This window comes from Leucoraja erinacea, chromosome 23, assembly GCF_028641065.1.
Source record: "Leucoraja erinacea ecotype New England chromosome 23, Leri_hhj_1, whole genome shotgun sequence".
NCBI classification, from domain to species: domain Eukaryota; kingdom Metazoa; phylum Chordata; class Chondrichthyes; order Rajiformes; family Rajidae; genus Leucoraja; species Leucoraja erinaceus.
This window is the reverse complement of record NC_073399.1, coordinates 30530479-30556510: the sequence shown is the minus strand read 5'-3', so window position 1 is coordinate 30556510 and position 26032 is coordinate 30530479. Positions and strand designations below refer to the sequence as shown.

Genomic DNA, 26032 nt, shown 5'->3' with positions numbered 1-26032 from the left:
TCAAGCATGGCTTGAATCAAAAATGGGTTGAACGGATAAATGGAACTCACATCCTCCACTGTTTAGTTTAGTTTGCTGTCACGTGTATGGAGGTAAATGAAATCACTTTTTGGTTGTGTGCAATCCCATCAGTAGAAACATCGAAACATAGAAAATAGGTGCAGGAGTAGGCCATTCGGCCCTTCGAACCTGCACCGCCATTCAATATGATCATGGCTGATCATCCAACTCAGTATCCTGTACCTGCCATACCCCCTGAGCCCTTTAGCCACAAGGGCCACATCTAACTCCCTCTTAAATATAGCCAATGAACGGGCCTCAACTACCTTCTGCGGCAGAGAATTCCAGAGATTCACCACTCTCTGTGTGAAAAAAGTTTTCCTCATCTCAGTCCTAAAAGATTTCCCCCTTATCCTTAAACTGTGACCCCTTGTTCTGGACTTCCCCAACATCGGGAACAATCTTCCTGCAGAAAGACTATACATGATTACAATTGAGCACAGTGTACAAATACTGGATAAAGGGAATAAGGTTTGTGCAAGATAAAGTCTCGTAAAGTCTGATTAAAGATGGTCTGTGGGTCTCCAATAAGGTAGATGGTAGGTCAGGACTGCTCTGCTCTCTAGTTGTTGATGGCTCAGTTGCCTGATACAGCCGGGAAGAAATCTGGGAATAATCTAGAGGTGTGTGTTTTCAAACTTTTAGGCCTCTTGCCTGAGGGGAGGGGGGAGGAAGAGTGACTGACTGAGGTGGAACTGGTCCTTAATTTTGTCGAGGCAGCGTGAAGTGTAGATGGAGTCAATGGATGGGAGGTTGGCTTGCGTGATGGTCAGGGCTGCACCCACAACTCTCTGTAATTTTTTGCGGTCTTGGATGGAGCTGTTCCCAAACCATGCCAATAAAGTGCATGCCAATATTGCAAGGCAAGGCAGGCTAATGCACAAGTAAGCAAAATAACTAAAGGCACTTGTGTTCCAAGACTCTGGTGGGCAGTAATGCCAGGACGTCCTACTGCTCGGGACCAATACTTTTGCTCATTCTCTGTTTCATGGCAAATAAAATAGCAAAAAAAGGAGACAATACATCAGATACCGAGATAACTTTTAGTTATCTTCTGCAGCCAAATATGGGCCATAATGGACTCCACCCTTCCTGAGTTCATTTGCAGAACGCCCTGAATTGTTCTGGCCTTTTCGTGCCCTAAGTCTCCCCCCCTCCTCACCTCCATCTTTTAATCCAGAAACCTCACCTATTCCTTGTCTCCAAAGGGGATGCTGCCTGATCCGCTGAGTTACTCCAGCATAAATCTAAATTAAACTAAACTAAATTTTGTGTCTATCCTCGGTATAAACCAGCATCTGCAGTTTCTTCATTCACATAATAACTGTTAGTTGTGATGTGCGGAAAAGTTTCGGACAAGACTTTTAGCTCCAGTGGCAAACAAAAGTATCTGTAGATACAAGAAACTGGAGATGCAGGCTTACAAACATAAAGATACAGTGTTGGAGTAACTCAGCAGGTCAGGCAGTATCTCCGGAGAACATGGATGACTGAAAAAGGGTCCCAATACGAAACGTCACCTATCCACGTTCTCCAGGGGTGCTGCCCAACCCGCTGAGTTACCCCAGCATTTGGGGGTTTTTTTGCATTGATTTGTTCAGCTTTCAACACCAAAATGCCTCCGTGGTACTAAATCCTAATTCTCCAGGCAACCAGAGTGAGGAAGAATAAAACTATTGACTTGACTGCACCAGGCTCCCTTTCCCACAATCCTTTTATTACATTGCCTCCCTCATTTATCATTTTTATTGCGAGCTTGTAATTAAATAACAATTGATCATTTCAACCATTCTCATTAAGTAACTTTAAACATAGATTAATGTCAAAGTCCCCATTCATGAGTATTATTGAAAATGGAAAATAATTTAAATGATAAGCTCATATAATATGAAACCTTTGTCTACATTTTAATTACACTGTATATTGGTATTAAATGTAGGTTTTCAGTGCAAAGACTGACAACCTATTTTACTCTGAAAAATAATATTTTGTAGCCATCTTAGACCATGATTTATTGCAGTCTACTCGTGCTAATCAAATGCTGAATTTGTGCAACGATGATTAAACAGCACTGATTGTATTTCCAGAGATCGGGAAGTTTTGAGTATTTTTCTGTTAAATGTCAAATTTGGTTCTGAAATTAAGAATTGTCTAATTTCTTGACGGGTGCAGACTTTGCAATGTGTCACCAGATTCCTCTGCATATTATTTAACAGAATCATTTTGCTGCTTGAAATAAAATGCCTGATAACAGACAAAGGAATGTTTATGAATGCTCCGAATCTTTTACCCAGTGCAGGGAAACCTGTGGGATGGCATTTTCACTCAGAGGGTGCTGGATGTATGGTACGAACTGCCAGAGGTGGCAGTTGAGGCAGGTTCTATATCAGCATTTGAAAGACATTGGGATAAGTCCGCAGTTAGGAAAGGTTTGGAGGGATATGGGCTAAACACGAGCAAATGTGACCAACCTCGATGGGGCATTTTGGTCGGTATGGATGAATTAGGCCAAAGAGCCTATTTCCGTGCAGTATGACTCAACAATAAATAATTTGCATTCCTATACTTTGCAAGTTTTTTTCGATCTATTGGTAAAATGAAAGTACAGTTTAATGATGCATGAAAAGATACATAGGCGTAGTTTTACTAACAGGGAGTATTAACGAAAACAAATATACAGTAGTGTCAACTTATTACAAGTGGATTTCATATTACACCTTAAAGGTGTAAAATGTGGTCGTTATTCATATGGGGAAACTAGAATGGGGGGGAAAAGAGAATCACATGAATCAAAAACATTGTTGCCATTGTGTGCCTGGTGTGGAAGGAACTCTCCAGCCCAGATTGGTCTAATCACCCATCTCCATACACATGGCAACACTGTCGTGAAGATGCCATGGTCTGACTCGAAAATTAGCGATGGACAACGAACCCACTTAATGCAAACAGCAATGCACACGGATCTACAGGTGCTGATTTACCGTACAAAAAAACTCAAAGACACAAAGTGCTGGAGTAATTCAGCGGGTCAGGCAGCACCTTAATAGAACATGGAGGTTAATTCCAGAGTGATCTAGTGTACTGCACTATCTTTCCAAATCTAGTCAAGATTATTTATTTATGCGGAATCGTTTAGTTTAGTTTATTGACACGTGTACTGAGGTACATTGAAAAGCTCATTTATTGTTGCATACAATCCAGTCAGCGGAAAAACTATACATGATTACAATCAAGCCATCCACAGTGTACAGATACAGGATAATGGGAATAATGTTTAGCTCAAGATAAAGTCCAATAAAGTACGATTGTGGTAACTAACTTTCTTTTACATGTTCTCCATGATCTTTCAACTTCCATTCTCGTCTAAATGACTTTGTAACTTTCATTACCTTGTGCTTGTGCCAATGGTTTAGAAATCTTACTGCTGTTTAAATTTTTCATAGATACAGTACTCAAATAATCTTCACTGCGAGGAGAGAATGGCCATTTGGTAAAAGCAAGATCACAAAGCAGCAAGTGTGGAGGCTGCAACACTGTCCCTGGGGATCTCTGTTCTCTATTCTCTCTGCTGTGTACCTTTATTTGGTCAGAAGCTCGGCTGTTTTTGGTATGTCTTGCCTTTCCTCACTCTTTGTTGTATGTTCCCCACAGCCTGTGATTGCCATCCGGTGGGTGCAGCTGGCAAAACCTGTAACCAAACCACGGGCCAATGTCCCTGTAAGGACGGTGTGACTGGCATCACGTGCAACAGATGCGCCAAAGGTTATCAGCAGAGCCGATCTCCCATTGCGCCGTGCATAAGTACGTGACTCATCTTTCTGACTCTCCGCATCAGCTGCTCTATTGCATTGGTTTTGAAATGAAACTCTCACCGTGAGCTTGAAATGATCGCATCCCAGTAGGCAACTTACTTTAGTTCAGAGAGATGCAGTGTGGAAAGGGGCCCTTTGGCCCACTGAGTCCATGCCGCCCATCGATCACTCAAACACTAGTTCCGTGACCTGCACACTAGGAACAATTTACAGATGTCAATAAACCTGCAAGCCTGCACGTCTTTGGGATGTGGGAGGAAACTGGAACATGTGGCGAAAACCCATGTGGTGCAGAAAACTCCAGCGCTGTGAAGCATCGGCTCTACCACTCTGCTGTTCTTGCATCTTCACTGAATTTCAGAGTTATAACATTTTCCTCAAAAGTAACAATAACATAGTTAGGCCTTTAGTAGCCAATAGCTAAATTGTTCTTAAAATCCATTCACTTTATGTTTATCATAACTAGTTCAACAATCTAAAACATTTTGGGATATTTTGGAGATTTGGCAGTACGGTGACACAGCTGGTAGAGCTGCTGCCTCACAGCGTCAAAGACCCGTGTCCAATCCTTGGGTGCTGTCTGTGTGGAGTTTGCATGTTGTCCCCGTGACCACATGGATTTCATCCGCGTGCTCCGGTTTCCTCCCACATCCCAAAGACGTGTGAGTTAGTAGGTTGATTGACCTGTGTAAATTGCTCCTATTGTGTGGGGAGTGGGTGCAAAAGTATGATAACATGGAACTAGAGTGTACTGGAGATCGATGGTTGGCGTCAGCTCGGTGAACAGAAGGGCCTGTTTCCATGCAACGTCTCTAAATTTAAAAAATACCAGATTCGTGCTGAATTGTCCTGACAATGCAATTTTCTTTCCCTGACCTCAAAAATCTGCATCGGCCCCAAGTATTATTTGGAATCTTGGCTGTTTGATGACCTCATGTTGCTAAATCAACCACAATTCTTAGGGAAGATTTTTTGTCATCGGACTGCAACTTAATGTGGACAATAAAGAAAAGCTTAATCCCCTGCCTTTCACAGTCAGTGGTAGGAATGCATCATCGTTGAGGTTATGGAGTTGCCTCAATGCCCTTCATTTTCATTGTGTGGTAGGTTAGCAGCACATGGATCTCCTACATTAAAGGACTTCCAAACCTCTTAGTAACCTTTGTCCATTTTGGGATTCTTGATGGGCCGAATGGCCTAATTCCGCTCCTAGAACTGATGAACTTATGAAATCAAACCAGAGCAGGACCTTCACAGTGAATGGCAGGCCCCTGGGGAGTGTTGCCGAGCAGTGGGATCTAGGGGAGCAGGAACATAGTTCCTTGAACTTGGTGTCACAGACAGATAGGGTAGTCAAGAAGGCTTTCGCCACATTGGCCTTTATCAGTCAGTATTGAGTACAGCGGTTGGGATGTTATTTTACAGTTGCATAAGACATTACTGAGGCCACATTTGGAGTATTGTCTTCAGTTTTGGTCACCCTGTTATAGGAAGGATGTTGTTAAGCTGGAAAGGGTGTGGAGAAGATTTACGAGGAGGTTGCTGCCAGAATTCGAGGGCCTGAGCTTTGGGAAGAGGCTGGAATGTTATTCCTTGGTGCTCGGAAGAATACGGGGTAATCTTATAGAGGTGTGCAGGACCATGAGGGGAATAAGCAGGAGAAATACAAAGAGCCTTTTACCCAGAGCAGGGCAATCAAGAACCAGAGGACTTTGGGAGGTATTTAATGGGAACCTGAGGGGTAATATATATGGAACGAGCTGCCAGCGGAGGCATCTTGCTCGATGTGAGCAAGTTGGACGGAAGGGCCTCATTCCATGCTGAATAACTCCATTACTCTATAGCTAAATGAGGACACCCCCCCCTTCAGAAAACCATATTGGCTGTTTGATGCTGAATGCACGGTATGATGTACAACAGCAAGCCACACACAGCAGGGAATATTATCAGGCAGCTAATTGCCTGTAGCTGTAGTCTCAACACATTCGACCTCAACATTTCCACCACTCTCCCAATTGTTTGTCAAGAAAGGTGCTTGAGCAGCCCGCTGATGAAGATGAAACCTTCCTCAACCTAACGGACATTAATTATAGTCACCATCTAGGCTTGCAATTCAAAACGCGCCCTTTTGAATTAGTTACCCCAAACACCTCCTCCGTCCCACAGAAATGTGCTGCACGTAGAGAACTCCCTTCAAAAGAATTTTTAAAATGAGGCCGTTTCCTGAAAGGGTTTTTGTACTTAAGACTTCAAATGCTCAAGGAACAGAATGAACATCCATTTACGACAGCTTAAAGAATATTCAGTCCTTATTCCTGTGGTTGATTTACCTGTGCTTTTGAGAACTGAAAGTACAATTCCTATTTTGACCCCTGATAATCCCCATATCAAGATAAAATGGAAGAGGTTCTTGCCTGGACTTACGTGGACTTGTACCTTGTCCTTTTACCATCTGGACGCCCGCAGCAACGGCTGCGGAGGGTTGAGGTCCCGACCACGGGGGAAAATGGAGGAGGACTGGCCAAATTGTGTGCCTTCCACCACAGTGATGAATGCTGTGGTGGATGTTTATGTTAAATTTTTATTGTGTTTTTGTGTGTGTTCTTTATCATTGTACCGCTGCTGACAAATTCATTTCACTTGCACTTTATGTGCAATGTGACAAATAAACCGTATTGTATTGTATTGTATTTTGATGTGCATTTTAGTTAATCTGAATTAAGGTGGATCCTAAACCCTGCAAGAATTCATTTAGACCACCTAATCTGTGCCCAGTTCTGGAATATGATTCTATATAAACCAACTGAAATGCACTTCAGCCAAGAAATGTGAAGATAAAATAATTATGATTGATCGAAATTAACTTAAAAGAGTAAATGCTTCCAAGGTCAGACAATGCAAGCATCGTGTGGCACCCGTTTCTATAAGACTTGATTCTTTACCCTCACCCTTTAGACATCCTTGTTTTATTATTTTACATTGGGCAAGTGCCTAATATTTCTCTACTTTCTATGTATCAGAACCCGATTTCTTACTGACTGTGTTTAAGAAGGAACTGCAGATGCTGGAAAATCGAAGGTACACAAAAATGCTGGAGAAACTCAGCGGGTGCAGCAGCATCTGTGCAGCAGAATCAAATTGACTCTTGATCTATGGATCGAAGGAAATAGGCAACTTTGCCTATTTCCTTCGCTCCATAGATTCTGCTGCACCCGCTGAGTTTCTCCAGCAGTTTTGTGTACCTTCTCACTGACTGTAGTTGATTGACATGACCCTATTCATGATATTTTATCCTTGCTGTCTACTTGCTTTGAAGTGTACATAAACCGAACCAAAAACAAAGACATGTTTCAGAATTCAGCCTCACTCCTTTTGAGATGCAAGTGATATTTCATGCATGGCCAATCTCAATGCTGAAAGGTGCAATTTGAAAGAATCAAGTCTTGTTGATGACTATATTTCCAATTTGCTGAACTGAGACCCATTACAATTACTGTGAATAAACATTGCGGACTAACTATACACTGTAGAGTTGTGGAAACATTCACTGGTCATATAAATGCTCTTTATATTTACATTTTGCAGTGCTCTAGCCAATAATATGTTAACGTTTCACTGCTGTTGCCTGCCTTTCTTCCCCACAGAAATTCCAGTGGTCCCACCTACGACTGCTGCCAGCAGTATGGAAGAATCTGCCGGTAAGACCACTCGTATTACCTTTCACGCACAAGGGGCCATTTCAATTGGGATGAGGCTTCTTGCCCAGATTTGCCAACTAGTTCCCTCATGCACCCACATGTACCTGGACCAAAGTTGAAACTCAAATGAACTGAAGCCCCTCTCGTAGCTTGGATGGTGACCAGCAAGATTGAACGAGCCGTTAACATAGAACAGTACAGCACAGAAACGGGCCCTTCGGCCCACAATGTATGTGCCAAACATGATGCCACGATGAACTCTTATCTGCCTGCACACAATCCATATCTCTCCATTCTCTGCATATCTATGTCCCTATCCAAATGTCTCCAAGATCGTATCTGCCACCCCCACCACCAGGGTTGCACAGTGGTGCAGCAGTAGAGATGCTGCCTCACAGCGCCAGAGACCCGGGCTCAATCCTGACCTCAGGTGCAGTCTGTACGGAGTTTGCACCTTCACCCTGTGTGGGCTTTTTTCCTGGTGCTCCAGTTTCCTCCCACTTCCCAAAAACGTGAAGGTTTGTAGGTTAATTGGCTTATGTTAATAGTACACCAGTCATTGAAGGTAGGCTTGCAGGTGCAGCAGGCAGTAAAGAAAGCGAATGGTATGTTAGCTTTCATTGCAAAAGGATTTGAGTATAGGAGCAGAGAGGTTCTACTGCAGTTGTACAGGGTCTTGGTGAGACCACACCTGGAGTATTGCGTACAGTTTTGGTCTCCAAATCTGAGGAAGGACATTATTGCCATAGAGGGAGTGCAGAGACGGTTCACCAGACTGATTCATGGGATGTCAGGACTGTCTTATGAAGAAAGACTGGATAGACTTGGTTTATACTCTCTAGAATTTAGAAGATTGAGAGGGGATCTTATAGAAACTTACAAAATTCTTAAGGGGTTGGACAGGCTAGATGCAGGAAGATTGTTCCCGATGTTGGGGAAGTCCAGGACAAGGGGTCACAGCTTAAGGATAAAGGGGAAATCCTTTAAAACCGAGATGAGAAGAACTTTTTTCACACAGAGAGTGGTGAATCTCTGGAACTCTCTGCCACAGAGGGTAGTTGAGGCCAGTTCGTTGGCTATATTTAAGAGGGAGTTAGATGTGGCCCTTGTGGCTAAGGGGATCAGGGGATATGGAGAGAAGGCAGGTACGGGATACTGAGTTGGATGATCAGCCATGATCATATTGAATGGCGGTGCAGGCTCGAAGGGCCGAATGGCCTACTCCTGCACCTAATTTCTATGTTTCTATGTTTCTATGTTTCTAATGTGTAGGATGCGAAACTGGGATAACATGGGTGATTGTTGGTCGGCGTGGACTTGGTGGGCCGAAGGGCCTGTTTCTCTGCTGTATCTCTGAACTGAACTGAAGCACCCCCTGGGAATAGTTCCAGGCACCCACCACCCTTTGTACAAAAACTTGCCCCCATACATCTATCAACTTTGCTCCTCACCGTAAAGCTATACCCTTTACTATTTGATATTTCTATCCTGGGAAAAAGATTCTAACTGTCTACCCAATCTGTGCCTCGTACAAAGTAGAGACACAAGAAACTGAAGATGCTAAAATCTTGAGCAAAAGACACGGTGCTGGAGGAACTCAGTGGGTCAGTCAGCATCTGTGGAGGGAATGGACAGGAGACATTTCATCAGTCTAAACAAGGGTTCCGACCCAAAACATCACTACTACATTCCCTCCACAGACGTTGCCTGACCCGCTGAGTTCCTCCAGCACCTTTAAAAAAAAACTCAACAGAAAGCATTTATCAGAAAGTTTGTATTAAACAAAATACAGTCATTAAAAAACAGAATATTCCTGTATTTGGGGGATGTTAGCTAGAGGAAGAGGTTGCGTAGACTTGGATAGTTGTCTCTGGACCTCTGGACGTTGAGAGGAGATCTGATAGATGTACATAAAATTACGAGAGCCACAGATAGAGTGGAAAATTGGAATCTTTTTCCTGGGGTGGAAATGTCAGACTAGAGGGCACAGCTTTAAGATGAGAGGGGCAAAGCTTAAAGGGGATGTGCAGGGCAAGTATTTTTAACAAGATGTGTGGTGAGTCTCTAGTGAGTCCCTGGTGGTGGTGGTAGTGGCAGATTCTCTAATGAAACTTAAGAGGCTTTTACATAGGCACACGGATATGCAGGGAATGGAAGAGTATAGTCCATGGGCAGCCAGGTGAGATTAGTTTACCTTGGCATCATGTTCGGCACGGACACTGTGGGCCATAGGGCCTGTAACTGTGCTAAGCTTTTCAATGTTCTATATTCTAGGGCGACACAATGATGCAGCTGGCACTGTTATCTCACAGCACCAGAAACCTGGGTTCGATCCTGACCTCGGATGCTGTCTTTGTGGAGTTTGCACGTTCTCCCTGTGACCGCGTGTGTTTGGTCCTGGGGCTGCGTTTTCCTCTGATACCCCAGAGATGTGTGGGTTTGTTGGTTAATTGGCCTCTGTTATGTATAGGGAGTGGATATAAAAGTGGGATAATGTAGAACTAGTGTGGACGGGTGATCGATGGCCAGCGTGGACTCGCTGGGCTGAGGGGTGATGTCCATGCTGCATCTTTCAATCAATCAATCAGTATACTAAAACTGAAATCAATTAAAGTATTTTAGAATATAAACTAAGATATAATAAAACATATTAAAATACAAGTAATATCTGAACTTATGAACCCGATCTTTGGGGAGGCACCATGGCGCTGCGATAGAGTTGCTGCCTTACAGCGCCAGAGACCCGAGTTCGATCCTGACTACAGGTGCTGTCTGTATGGAGTTTGTACGTTCTCCTTGTGATCGAGTGGGTTTTCTCCGGGTGCTCCTGTTTCCTCCCACACTCCAAAGACGTACGAGTTTTAGGTTAATTGGCTTTGGTAGAAAATGTAAATTGTCCCTAGGATTGTGTGTAAGATAGTGCTAGTGTACGGGGCAATCACAGGTCAGCAGAAGGGCCTATATTTCTAAAGCCTAAAGGCCGACATAATTCACAGGATTAGGAATTCCTTTTAAAAGAATGGGTGCAGCTCACCAATTCCAGGTCTGAATTTGCCAGTTCTTTCAATGTTGGCCGGGAGAGGTAAACCCCCACCTGTTATATACCAGCAAACTCAGACTCCTCCCTCGGTCTCTATGCACGGTGTCCAGCGACAAACTAGAGTTACAGATGTCGGGGATATGGAGGGAAAACTAGAAATTTGATGGTGGGGGAGAGAGTTGGAAGTGTGTGTGGGAGTCTGAATCAGTCGATTAGCCTGAAGAAAGATTCCAACCCCAAACATCCCCTCTCCATGTTCTCCAGAGATGATACCTGGCCTGTTGGGTTACTCCAGTGCCTGTGGCTTTTTTTTTAATGGAGAAAATGAGTGCTTTCAAAAGTGAGACCAGTTCCTGTCAATTGGCAAGGTAATCAAGGGATGGGGAGCTGAGGAAGGTGGAAGCAGATCCGCCACTACAGATCCACCACAATCGAATTGAACATCGAATTGAGGATAGTGGAAGAGTCTAGCAGGAGAGGCCATAACCTCAGAGTAAAAGGTCATACATTTAGAAAGGGGATGAGGAGGAATTTCTTTAGTCAGAGACTGGTAAATCTGTGGAATTCATTGCCACAAACCGCTCAGAAGGCTAAATCAATGGATATTTTTAAGGCGGAATTTGATAGATTCGTGATTAGTAACGGTATCAGGGGTTTATGGGGAGAAAGCAGGAGAATGGAGTTGAGAGGGAAAGACCGATCAGCCATTATTGAATGGTGGAGTATACATGATGGGCCGAATGGTCTGATACTGCTCCGAGAATGAGTCGACTGATGACGTTCAGTGGCTGAGTGTTACTGTGTTGAATGTTGTGCTGCAGGGCACAGAATGAACTGGCGAATTGTGAGGAAGAAAGTCAATTGTAGAGCCTGCATTTTGTTAATTGAAATGAAAGTGAAAATGCCCATATCTTGTGCAATATCCCTTGCCTAAGTTTCCCCTTTTGAGATAACCAACTGGAAATCTACCACTTTTATTAAAACATTTCTCCCTTAACTGATGCCATAAGGAAAATATTATTAGTGCCCCTAAAACATAGTCAGTCATGATGTAATCCCGTTTACAGCTGGATACCAGAGACCACTAACATGGGAGATGTCAGCACTTTCTGTTGTTATGAGAAAGATAAAGGGATATTTATTCCACAGACTATGTCTTCCTTTCTTTGGACAATGTCCTTGCAAGGTGCAATGGTTTACAGCTGTGGTGGTACGTCAGTAAACTATGCGGAATAATATAACATTATTTTAATAACATAAGCTGGAAAGAGAGCAGAAAAGATTTAAGAGGATGTTGCCAGGACTAAAGGCCCTGAGGTCTCTGGAGAAGTTGTGCAGACAAAGACTTTATTCCTTGGAGTGCAGGAGTCGGAGTGGTGATTCCATAAACGGTATATAAACTCATGAGAATAAATAGAGGGAATGCACAGTCTTTCACCCAGAGGAGGGGAATCAAGAACCAGAGGACATAGGTTTAAGTTGAGTGGGTAAATATTTAATGGTTTAGGCATGTACTGTAAAGTAAGATGTTATTTGCACAAGCCAATATCAGTAGTATTCAGTTGCATTGGAGGCTGAGAGTCCAATGAGCAAAGTGGTGCCAGTTACTGGTTTCCATTATCACACGTTTAGTTTAGTTTAGGTTTGTTTAGCTTAGTTTATAGATACAGCATAGACATTGGCCCTTCTGCCCACCAAGTCCACACCAACCAGCGATCACCCGTACGCTATTCTATCCTACACCAGTGACAATTTATCAAAGCCAATTAACCTTCAAACCTGCACATCTTTGGAATGTGGGAGGATACCGGAACACCCGAAGAAAACCCATGCAGTCACAGGGAGAACATGCAAACTCCACACGGACAGCACCCATAGTCAGGATCGAACCCGGGTCTTTGGTGTTATAAGGCAGCAACTGTAACGTTGTGCGACCCTGCCACTCCGCAGTCCCAAAAATGGACGTAACTTTTCATCCACTAGGGAATCCTTCACATCAGAACATGAGTAACAGGCATTGACTACTCAACATGAGGGAGAAAGTACTGCAGAGGCTGATAAACAAACTTGCAAGGGTGCAAACTTCCAAAAGGTGCAGAGTGTGATTCCTGTACAAAGTCATTGTGCCTCTTGAAGTTTGCGAGCTCCCTCTCACTCATGTTTACATTCTCACCCTCTTCTTTTTTTTTCTTCCCTGTTCCAATTCTCAATGTCTCATGAATCTCATGAATAGTGGCAGAAACCGGGCAAATTACACTGGGAACGGCTCTTTAATTCCAAATCTGAGCTGTGGGAGTCTTTTCCAGGACAGCTGGTTGGAGTTCAGGACCAGCAAGTTCCTGAGAGGGTGAAAGATAACGTTCAGGGACTTTGGATAACAAGAAATACTGTAAATGTATTCAAAAAGCAAAAGGAAGCATATGTACGATTTACGAGGCTGGAATCGATCAAGGCCCTTGAGAAATATAAAGGGACTAGGAAAGAACTTTAAGAAGGAATTAGGAGGGCTATAAGTAACCATGACATGTCCTTGGCAAACAGTATTAATAAAAAATCTCAAGGCATTGTATAGGTATATTAGAAGCAGGAATAGGTGGAGAATTGATAGGTCCTCTCAAGGGTGAAGGAGGGAATTCTATGAGTGATGCCACAGGAAGTAAGCAAGGTTCGCGATGAGTACTTTGCATCCGCAGTGTTTGAGGACATGTGTGATGGAGAGATCAGGATGAGGTACATTAATATTCTAGGATATGTCAATATTAAGAAGGAGGTGGTGGTGTGTGCTTTAAAGACATTAAGATGGATAAGTCCAGGCCTAATGGAATCTTTAGACTTTAAGACTTTAAGTTAGACTTTAGAGATACAGCATGGAAACAGGCCCTTCGGCCCTCTGTGTTTGTGCTACCCAGCAATCATCACATACACTAGCACTATCCTGTATAATAGGGACATTTAACAATTCACAGAAGCCAATTAACATACAAACCTGAATGCCTTTGTGATGTGGGAGGAAACCGGAGCACCCGGTGGAAACCCACACAGTCACTGGGAGAATGTACAAACCCCCCTACAGGCAGCAACTGCACCCGTGGTCGGGGTCAAACCTGGGACTCTGGTTCTGTAAGGCAGCAATTTTACTGCTGCACCACTGTGCCACCTGTGGTATTATGCAATAATAGTGTAAGGCTGGGCAGACGGGCACTAGGACCCTGTGTGACAGAAGCCAGGCTCCAGTAACCGGATGTGACTGGAACCCTGGGGTGTGGGCAGTTAGGGAGTTGCCTGGGCTGGCACATGAGGCTGTTGCTGTTGCTGCTGTTGTACAGAGTTGTTAAATAAAGATATACTCTGTTTACGTCGTGGTATGAGCCTTATTACAAGCATAACTCGACACCACCCATGTGCCACAGTGTCCCAGAATCTATCTCAGGATACAGAGGAAGGAAAGGGAGTTGATTCTTGAAGTCCTTGAGACTGGAGAATGGAAATGTTGTTCTTTTCATTAAGAAGGAAAACGGGCACAATCCAGGAAATTATCGGCAGGTAAACCGTGGAAGATAAATTAATTTAGAAGGTTGCCGAGGGCAGGATCGTTTCGCATTTGGGACGGCATGGATTTATTGGGGATAGTCAGCATTTACACAGGAAGTCCTGTCTCGCGTTCAATTGAATTTTTTAAGGGGATAATGAAAATGATTGATGAGGGTTGGGCAGTGGATATCGCCTACATGGACTTCATTAAAGCACTTTACAAGGTCCCTCATTGTAAGCTGGTCCAGATCATTATGTCACATGGTGAGTAGGTAAGTTGGATACAAACCTGGCTTGGTCATGGATGACATAGTGTAGAGGTGGAGGAGCGTTTCACTGACTGGAAGTTTGTACCAGTAAGTTTCTGCAGGGATCAATACTGGGACCTCTTTTGTTTGTAATATATATTAACGGTTTGGATGAAAATGTCGGTACCAGAAACAGGAAGGTAGATTATTATCTAAATGGTGTCAAGTTGGGGAAAGTAAAAGTACAATGGGATCTGGGGGGTCCTTGTTCATCAGTCAATTAAAGTAAGCATGCACGTACAGCAGGCAGTGAAGAAAGTGAATGGTAGGTTGGCCTTCATAACTAGAGAAGTTGAGTAAAGGCGCAAGTGGTCCTTCTGCAGTTGTACAGAGCCCTAGTGAGACCACTGCTAGGGTATTGTGTGCAGTTCTGGTCCCCTAATTTGAGGAAGGGCATTCTTGCTATTGAGGGAGTGCAACGTAGGTTTACAAGGTTAATTCCCGGGATTATTAAGGGTTTGGACACGCTAGAGGCAGGAAACATGGGTGAGCCATTTAGAACAGAGATGAGGAAACACTTTTTCACACAGAGGGTTGTGAGTCTGTGGAATTCTCTGCCTCAGAGGGCATCTGGCTCTCTCTTGAAAGTATCCAGAGAACCGGCCTACACTGCCCTCTGAGGCAGAAAATTCCACAGACTCACAACTCTGTGTGAAAAAGTGTTTCCTCGTCTCCGTTCTAAATGGCTTACCCTTTATTCTTAAACTGTGGCCCTTGGTACTGGACTCCCCCAACATCGGGAACATGTTTCCTGCCTCTAGCATGTCCAAACCCTTAATAATCTTATATGTTTCAATAAGATCCCCTCTTATCCTTCTAAACTCCAGAGTATACAAGCCCAGCAGCTCCATTATCTCAGCATATGACAGTCCCGCCATCCAGGGAATTAACCTTGTAAACCTATGCTGCACTCCCTCAATAGCAAGAATGTCCTTCCTTCCTCAAATTAGGGGACCAAAACTGCGCACAATACTACAGGTGTGGTCTCATTAGGGCCCTATACAACTGCAGAAGGACATCTTTGCTCCTAACTCAACTCCTCTTGTTATAAAGGTCAACATGCCATTTGCTTCCTTCACTGCCTGCTGTACCTGCATGCTTACTTTCATTGACTGATGAACAAGGACCCCCCGATCCCGTTGTACTTCCCCTTCTCCCAACTTGACGCCATTTAGATAGTAATGAAGACAGGAACAGGGTACTGATTGGGGATGATCAGCCATGATCACATTGAATGGCGGTGCTGGCTCGAAGGGCCAAATGGCCTACTCCTGCACCAATTGTCTATTGTCTATTGTCTATTATCGCTGATCTGATTTGTAAGTCTGCAGACAACATGAAAATTGCTGGTAAACACATTGCTGGAGTAACTCAGTGGGTCAGGCAGCATATCTGGAGAAAAGGAATAGGTGACGTTTCTTCCTGACTCTCAGTATGAAGAAGGGATTCAACCCAAAACGTCACCTATTCATTTTGTCCAGAGATGCTGCCTGACACGCTGAGTTATTCCAGCATTTTGTGTTTATCTTCGGTGTAAATCAGCATTTGCTGTTCCTTCCTACACATGAAAATGGTGGAGATGGGGATAGTGAGAAAGATTGCAACAGGATACAGGATACAGATCCGTTGGAAATATGAATGGTTCAATGGCAGACGGAATTTAGGCCACACAAGTATGATGCATTTTGGGAGGTCAAATACATATAAGAGGAAAGTCTATAGTAATGGCAACATCCACAGGAACATGTATATACAAAGAGATATCTTAGGGTGCAAGATCATGGTTGCCTGAAAGTGGCAAAACAAGTGAAGTCAAATATACAAAGGAAGTATATTTGACTTCATCCGTTGGCGAATTGAATACAAATTTATTGCAACTGTATAAGACTCAATGCCACATTTGGAGCATTGTGTGCCATTTTGGTCGCCCCATTACAGCGTTGATGTGGAGGCTTTGGAGAGGGTGTAAAACAGGGTTACCAGAATGCTGCCTGGATCAAGGGGTATTAGTTATAATAAGAGGTTGGACAAACTTGGATTGTTTTCCCTGCACAGTCAGGGGTCAAAGGCAACCTGATAGGGGTATATAAAATAGACAAGGTAGATAGTCAGAGTCTTTTTCCCATAGTGGAAATTTAAAATTCTCAAAGGCATAGTTTTAAGGTGAGAGTGGGAAATGTTAAAGTAGATGTGTGAGGCAAGTTTTTTTATACAAAGAGTGGAGCGTGCTGGAATGCACTTCCAGTTGAGATGATAGGAACAGATATAATATCAATATTAAAGAGACATTTAGACAGACGCATGAAAAAGCAGGAGGAATAGAGTGGCATAGACCATGTATAAGCAGATGGGATCAATTAGATTGGCATCATGGTCTGTATAGACATTGTGGGCCAAAGGGCCTGTTCGTGTGTGTATTGTTCTGTATTCTATGTCAAGATATAACTGCTTTGAAATTTAAAAAAAGGTGTTTTATTGTAAGTAACAAAAAAATGAATTGACTCCGTAAATCCAGTCAGCTGATCTTAATTCTATTAGTTTCCATTCATCATTGTGCAGATTTTAAAATGCTTGGAATATCCCCATTTTCATGTAATATTAATCCAAATAGAGACATTACCATATTTAGAAAAATAACAAACTAATTTATACAAGCATTTAGGCTTCAAGGATGCAGGCAATGACGGGATGTGGGTTACGTTCAGGTAGGTACGGGTTGGTCTTGTCATTCATGGTCAGCACAGACATTGTGAGCTGAAGGGCCTCTTCATCTGCTCTACTGTTCTATGTGTTAATATCTGGTAATTGCTGGGTTTATTATGTAAAGAGAAAACAGCCTCCAAACCGGATGTGTCAAAAGCTTCAATCAACATTTACAATAATACAGTGCACTAGAGTTTTCCACAAGTTAGAGCAGTGGTAGAGTTGCTGCCTCACAGCACAAGAGACTCGGGTTTGACCCCGTCTCTGGGTGTTGTCTGTATGGCGTTTGTACCTTCCCCCTGCGACCACGTGGGTTTTCTCCGTATGCTCCAGATTCGTCCCACACTTCAAAGACGGCAGGTTAATAGGTTCATTAACTTTGGTAAAATTATAAATTGTCCCTGGTGTGTAGGATAGTGCTAGTGTACGGGGTGATGGCTGGTCGACCCAGTATGTGCTGTTTCTCTAAAGCGCTAAAGGAAAGTTAGGCAAGGGTTAACATGGACAAAAGTTCAATTTCATACCTTTCATTCCAGCACGGGGCTGCTGTAAATGAAAATTACCTCTCTCACCATATCAAACACTGCAGTATTTACTTGATGAATTCATACGTTATGAAACAGCTATTCTCACTGAGTGCTTCTCATGGTCCCCTCTCCGCTCCCCTATCCAGAGGGTAATACAAGTCTCAGCAGAGTTTACAACTAGAATACCCAACATTACAAACAGACATTGACAGGTCAAAGAACCATTGAGGAGAAATAATAGCATCAGCATGAACTTCTTCCCTCCTCTCTTCACCCTACAACAAATATCACCACTCAATTTGGTTTAAACCAGCAGATGCTGGTTTAAACCAAAGATAGACACGGAAAGCTGTAGTTACAGCGGTTCAGACAGCATCTCTGGAGAAAAGGAGTAGGTGACTTTTCGGGTCGAGACCCTTCTTCAGACTGAGAACCACTTACACTCAACATGATCCCTGCTTCCAATAAGATATGGAAACCACTCTGAAATGAGGCAGGCCTGTCACTTGATGCCAACAAACCTCATCGAGTCATTGAGAAAGGGACCATAGAGAATCCTTCTCACGTGTAAAGACACGAGGAGCTACAGATGCTGGAATCACAAGCAAAAAAACCCAAAGTTCTGCAGTAACTCAGAGAATCAGGCAGCATCTGTGAAGGAGAAATGGACAGAAAACATTTTGTATTGTGAGTCTTCTTCAGACTGAGGAGTGACCTGCTATTACATGGCATCTCTTCACTCATATAGACAACATTTTGGGTCAGGGCATTCTAAATCCCAACCCGAACCATTGCCTATTCATTTCCCTGCACAGATGCTGCTGACGTTCTGAGTTCCTACAGCACTTTGTTTTTTCCTTCTCATCTTTAGTTGCTCATAGAGCTTTATTACTAGTGCACATCTGCAACACAATGTTAAGCAACGCAATGATCCTATGGACCACTGTTGCCGATTAGACCAAACAAGTGTGTCATCACACCCAATACTTTTCTTAACATTCCTTGCACATCACTCCCAGAAATGTCCCAGCTGGAATAGAATTAATGTACAGGATGAACAGGAGATTCTTGCACCTTTGCCGATTCCACTCCACCATGTTCATGGTCTAACAAGCAATGGTGACCTCCACCCTCTTGTACACTTCAAAATTGTGGACAACATACCACAGGCATCCCAAAGCAATGGATAAAACACTGCAAAGATGCCGTTGGCAGAATAAATGAAGCAATGTTAGTATCTGTATTCTCGCCAAACTCCAAGGCACTGACACTTCACTCATGCTCAACAACTTCAGGTAAATTAGCTGCATCCTTGACTGTGCCACAATAAACAGAACCTTTCCTGTATGGAGATGCAGTTCCATAATTGAAATGCAACACATGGGAGAAGTGGATAAGAAAACAGAATTCTGACATTTGGAAACTCACTCATCTCCAGGAAGTTTGCCTTGAATATACTTGCCATTCCCCATTCCCCATCTCCCTTTCCTGCTATCTACGCTCTTGTCCATCAGTGTGAAGAAGGGTCCCGACAAAAAATCTCGTCAGTCCATTCCCTCCACAGATGCTACCTGCCCTGCCGAGTTACTCCAGCCCTTTGTGTTTTGCTCACGATTCCAACAGGTGCAGTTTCCTGCGTCTCCTGAAACATACCACCAAACATCTTGAAACTTGAGTCTGAATAATGAAAGGCCAGGATAGAGTTAAGGTGGAGAGGGCTTCCCTGAGTGGGAGAGTCCAGGACCAGAAGCCATAGCCTCGGAATAAAAGGACATACCTTTAGAAAGGAGATGAAGAGGCATTTCTTTAGTCAGATGGTGGTGAATCTGTGGAATTCATTGCTATCAATGGAGGCCATCAATGGATATTTTTAAGGCAGAGAATGACAGATTCTTGATTAGTAAGGGAGCCAGGGGTTATGGGGAGTAGACTCGAGGGCCTAATTCTGCTCCTATAACTGATTAACTTATGAAGAAGGGTCCTGATTTGAAATGATGCCTTTCCACATTCTCCAGAAATGCTGCCTGACCCGCTGAGTTACTCCAGCACATTGTGTCTTTTCTTGGTAAATAGCGTCTGCAGTTTCCTGTGTCTCTTGAAATATACCAATGGCATCTTGAAATTTTAGATGTGAATGGACTACATTGGGACACAGAGCCAATTACAAGGCAGATCCAAAAGGCAAATGTCCCATTATTTTCCTTTTCTCTCTAATTTAGTCCCATGCTGTGCCACATTAACTCGAAAAAACTAAGCTTTCCAAAGGAAGGATTTTCAAATTAGTTGCCATGGATCTGGCTTTCAACTAGAATTTAACTAATCAGATACAATTCCAAGCACTTGCTTCTAACACAAAGCCCACAGCACCCAGCAATGGCTAAGATTTAAATGCAAGTCTTCACACAGTGTACGTATGATTTTGTCATTCAATATGCTGACATTATAAAATGTTACCATTTCATCATCTCTCTTATAATCAAAGTGCCAGTATTAGAAAATATTTGGATTTGCTTTTCGTTTATCCTTCAATATATGTTTCCATCAGCACTACCAAAGAGGAAGGATTTTCAAATGAGTTGCCATGGATCTGGGTTTCAACTAGAATTTAACTAATCACGTACTATTCTGAGCACTTGCTCCAAACACAATATCCACAGCACCCAGCTAAAGTGCTCAGATTTAATACAGAATACACTAATACATGTTTTCATTCAATGTTTTCATCTTTGTGAGTTTTTAAATATACAGTTACAGTTAATGTTTGTCAACAGCAATAGATATTCATGTAAATCTTATGTTCCTGTTTAGTCGGTGTGCTGAAAGCAATGAAGATTTAAATAAGAGGGATTGGGACCAATGTGAGGTTAAAAAGTATTAAAAAGAAACTGCAGATGCTGATTTATACCAAAGATAGACATAAAATGCTGGAGTAACTCAGCGGATCAGGCAGCATCTCTGGAGAAAATTCTTAGGTGACATTTCATTTCAGGACCCTTCTTCAGATAGAAACATAGAAACATAGAAATTAGGTGCAGGAGTAGGCCATTCGGCCCTTCGAGCCTGCACCGCCATTCAATATGATCATGGCTGATCATCCAACTCAGTATCCCGTACCTGCCTTCTCTCCATACCCCCTGATCCCCTTAGCCACAAGGGCCACATCTAACTCCCTCTTAAATATAGCCAATGAACTGGCCTCAACTACCCTCTGTGGCAGAGAGATCTGTCTGAATCGGATGCAATTAGCTTCATACAATCAGTATGACACAGTCCATCTGAAGAAGGGTCCCGACCCGAAACATCACCTTTCTGTTTTCTCCAGGGATACGCCCTGATACACTCCAGTATTTTGTGTTTATCTTTGGGATTGAAATGATTGCTTTCTCTTTGAAGAGTGGGAATGAAAAAGATTGGAGATAGGTTTGGTCAGAATTCACAAAATGGTGTCATGGCCATTATAAAATTGGTCTTTGATGGGAAAACTGAAGGAGTGGTACCCTAGTGTCTGAATAGTGGATCAGTAGATCCATGTTCTTCTATCTATTCTGACCTAGCAGGTTCTTTACCTTGCCATGGCACATGATGTTTACATTCTCCACTGATTCAGGAATACATAGAAGGATTAGGAAACCAAATTTATATTTTAAAGAAAGCCACAAATGGCAGGAGTAACTCAGCAGGTCAGGCAACATCTCTGGATGACATGGATGGGTGATATTTCGAGTCAGCACCCTTTTATAGACCCTACTTCAAATAAAAATATATATTTTATATTTTGAAGGTGTATATAGGGAAATTATGTGACATTTTAATTCTGCTTTAAATGTGGTCAAACTTAAAATGTTTTTGTTTTAGTTTAAAGATTATCAATTAACAGTGCAGATTTGCAAATTTAAAGTGCAACATTTTGAGAAAACAACTTAAGTTTTAGATTAAGTTCTTTGGGCTGTCAAATATCAGCACTAAATTCAGTCTGATGATTGCTGGTGTTCTTTCAAACTAACTCCGGCTCCTACTCATTTGAAGGACTTGTGAGATATTAGGCAAGTTGAAGGAGAGGGTGATCAGGATGCAATCTATCCTTTTAGCACTTAGTTGCGATGACAAGCTTTTAAGATTTGGGGCTATTTGCTTTGGAAGAACATAGACTTACGGCAATATAATTGAGGTGATTAAAATGATTTGACTGGGGAGCATGTGTACTAAAACTCCAGGCAAACATTTTTTAGGTTGAATGCCAGGAAAGAATCATTTGTATGGAAAGTCATCATACTCTGGAACAGTTTACTAAACTATGCGCTGGGTAAGGGGTTGCTTCATTCCTTTGAAGAGGAACTTAAATTCCTCAGAGAAGAGCACATTTCAATTTTAAAACTCTAAGTTTTAAGCTCTCAGTAAAGGTCGTCTGGTGACATGTGTTAAGTACGTAGGAGGTGAAGAGGAATATTCCAGCTTTCCGTATCTAACATGATTATTTAGACTTTGACTTTAGACTTAAGAGATACAGTGCAAAAGAAGGCCCTTCGGCCCACTATTTCCGGGACGACTAACGATCACCCCATATACTAGCACTATCCTACAAACCAGGGACAATTTACCATTTTACCAAAGCCAATTAACCTACAAACACGCACATCTTTGGGATGTGGGAGGAAGCCAGAACACCTATAGAAAACCCATGCGGTCACAGGGAGAACATACAAGCTCTGTAGAGACAGCACCCGTAGTCAGTATCTAATCTGGGTCTCTGGTGCTGTAAGGCAGCAACTCTACCGCTGCCCCACTGTGCTGCGATTATTTGTGTGGTTCCTTCTTTGATTGTCCCGCGGAGCGCCGGAGGCTGAGGCGTTCTCTTATAGAGGTGTACAAGATCATGAGGGGAGGAGAGAGGGTGAATGCACAGTCTTTTACTCAGAGTTGGGGAATCGAGAAGTAAAGGACACTGGTTTAAGATGAGAGGGGAAATATTGAATAGGAATCTGAGGGGCAACTTTTTCACTTGGAGCATGGTGGTGTATACAGTGTATAGAATGAGTTGCCAGAGGAAGTTGTTCAGGCAGGTGCTACAACAACATATAAAATGGTATTTGTACCAGTACATGGATGTGAAAGGTTTAGAGAGACAAGATATTTGTTGCATTAGTTTGCATTGAAAACCAGGAATAAACATGATGCAAGTGTTCCTGCGTCCTTAAAGGAGAGTGCACAAAGGGTCTGGTTTCCATTTTTTAAAACAATGAGTCTATTGACTTCAGATGAGCTATTACGCTAAATATGACACATCTTAATCAAGTCCCTTCATCCTGGGATCAGGTCCAAACCATTAACATTGCTTATTGTTGATAGAGCAGAAATCTTGTCTCGACTCCATACAGATGTGCTATAGCGGAAGAGTTTTATAATTTCCTCGTGTGCCCTGTGCAGTATTTCGAATGGTATTTGCTTTTAAAGTGTTTAATTTTCTTCCACTATCCTCGTGATATGTTCGTATCATCGCATCATGCAGCACAGAAACAGGCTTGTCCACGACAACCAAGATTTCCCATCTAAGTTCAGCCCAATTTACCCACATTTGGTCCATCTCCCTCTAAAACATTCCTATCCATATATCTGTCCAAGTATCTTTTAAATGTTGTTATTGTACCTGCCTCAACTACCTCCTTTGGCAGCTCATTCTATATACCTACCACACTCTGAGTGAAAATATGGCCCTTCAGGTTCCTATTAAGTGTTTCCCCTCTCATTTTAAATCCATGTCTTTTGATTCTTGGTGCCTCTACGGTGAGTAAAATACTCGGTGCATTCACCCTATGTATTCCCCTCATGGTCTTATATACCTCTACAAGATCACCCCTCAGCCTCCTACACTCCAAGGAATAATGTCCCAATGCCCTATAGCTCTTTGCTATATAGTGCTATTTTAAAGTTGTATGTATTTAGTCTGTTTTTATTAACTGCACTGACAGGAACTCATGAGAAATTATTTTTCGTTTCTTCTGTGTATGTAAGTAAATACTGAATACTCAGGCTCTCAAGTCCTGGCAACACCCTCATCAAAGAATGGAATAACTTACATTTGAACAGTATCCTTCCCATCCTCAGGATACACCAAATACTTTGGTCACACTCTGCCTTGTCTATCTCTGCCAAGGACTGACCTTGTCCTAAGCCTCTACTTTTGGCAACAGTTTAGGCTTGGGCCCTGATTTTGGATCATGCCCCTGATTGTCATCTGATGGGAACTGGTTGAAATCATCCCCCCCATCACTGTGTTGATTGCATTGAAAGTTAACATGGTAGAATACTCTGATTTTTCAGCAATAAAGTTCTTCTCTTTGCTTTTAATAGGTTAATTGACACCTGATTAACTTGCCAAGGGAGCTGAGCTAATAGTGTATTTGGCCAAGGAAGGAAAAAGCCTGGCAGGAGAAACCTTCTCTTAAACATCTCCAGCTTGCTATTAAAGGATAAGTTGTGAAGATGCAGCAAATTTCAACATGCAGACTGGGTTGTGGCTTCTTGGACTTAGGCTTAGGTTTATTATTGTCACATGTAGCAAGATACAATGAACTGCTTTGTTTTGCCTGCGAACCAAACAAATGAGATATACCATACATGAACACAATCAGTTCAAATGCAAGTAAAATAGATGGAATTAAGGAGAAGATATGTGAAAATGGTGCTATGCCCATGGGTAGAAAAGAGATTTAAAAGCGTAGAGTGAGTGTATTAGATGGTCGTGGCTCCTTCTCTGGGAAGAGCATGCAAAGAGTTGTCATATTGGTGGTATTGGTTTATTTTTGGTTTGAAAATACATATATTAAAAACTACGCTGCATGCATAATGTGTGCATGGATTTTCTTCCGTCAACAAGCCCTCAAAGCAGCAGAAGGTCGGGGCAAGAAACCTTACTGGTACCCAATGGAACACTTGGAATGGGAGCAGGATATATGAATTTGTTAAAGGACTGTCATTATTTTGCTTTTCCCCTGGGGTGAGGATTTTTTTTGCTAAGACTGGCACGGTGGCACGATGGATAGAGCTGCTATCTCACAACGCCAGATCCAGGATCGATCCTGACCATAGCTACTGTTTGTGGAGAGTTTGCGTGTTCCTCTGGGAGCTCCAGATTCCTCCGAGTTTGTAGGCTGGATGGCCTCCAGTAAATTGCCCCTAGTGTGTAGAGAGTGAATGAGAAAGTGTGATAACATCGAATTAGTGTGAAGGGGTGGTTGGTATAAATTAGCGATCTGTATTTCCTTTCTACGCATAGGTTTAGAGGGATTTCGGCCAAACGCAGGCAGGTGGGACTAGTGTAGATGGGACATGTTGGTTGGTGTTGACAAGTTGGGCGAATGACCTGTTTCTATGATTCCATATGGTCTAAGCTTCAGAGATTGCAAAATTATTGAATAGTACGGGTGTCAGGGGCTATGGGAGAAGGCATGAGAATGGGGTTGAGAGTGAAAGATAGATCAGCCATGATTGAATGGCAGAGTAGACTTGACGGACCGAATGGGCCTCATTATGCACCTTCAACTTACGAAATTTAATTATCGGCTAGCTCGGTGACACCAGATCATTACGCTTTAAGATGAAGCCTTGCCTTGCCTTGCGCTTTAAGATGAAGGTGCACAAAATGGCTGTCAAATTCACACATTCTGTGGTAATAATAGAGTCTGATGAAATCTCGCGCCATTAAAATTCTGCCGGCTCTCCTATTCAGGTATCGCCAAAAATGGAAACTTCTAGAAACAGCCCACGTAATAACTGAATGGGTACAAACAAATTTGGAGAGGAATGCAGAGCAGCTGTATAACAGGTGTGAGAGTTGGGACTGATCAATGTCTTGAAGTCTTTGGCACCACTCTAGGGAACAAGCACGTCGAGTTAAGAGGAGAGTTAAATAATTTGGCTATATATATATATATATGATTTGAAGTCATTTGTCCAGGACAAAACAGACATTGTTATCTGTTTTGAACGATGGCATGCGACCCTCCATTCTTTACAGCTGTACTATTATTCGCGAGGAACTTCCTGGAAATAAAAAGCTAGTGTTTATATTTCCACTTCATAACTTCACGGCCACAGGACATCGAAGGTTCAGTCAACGGAGTCTGAATTTAAAGTTTCCACCCTGAGACTTAATCTGATTCCTTGAGGACTTACATTGAGGAGATTTCATTTACTTTCCGAGTTCTGCGGAATGTTCTAGAAGTCGCCTTGCTCTGCCTGCAAGAAAAAGCAGAGGGACTTTTAAAAAAAAAAGGAAAATCGAGTCTTGCCTACTCTAATGCCAACCATTTGGTTTCAGTCCTGCTAACGGGCCGATGGCTTTAATCTAATTACA

General features: G+C 42.7%; 1 protein-coding gene across 4 annotated transcripts in view; it reads left to right on the top strand.

The window, feature by feature from the left end:
- The window catches only part of ntn1a (netrin 1a), a 230546-nt gene that overhangs the window by 145013 nt on the left and 59501 nt on the right, over positions 1-26032 (top strand). For all 4 annotated transcript variants that reach the window (XM_055654207.1, XM_055654205.1, XM_055654206.1 and 1 more), the window contains exons 4-5: positions 3712-3861; positions 7517-7570. In XM_055654207.1, coding sequence (XP_055510182.1) covers positions 3712-3861; positions 7517-7570 — 204 coding nt within the window. The remainder of the gene's footprint in view (positions 1-3711; positions 3862-7516; positions 7571-26032) is intronic.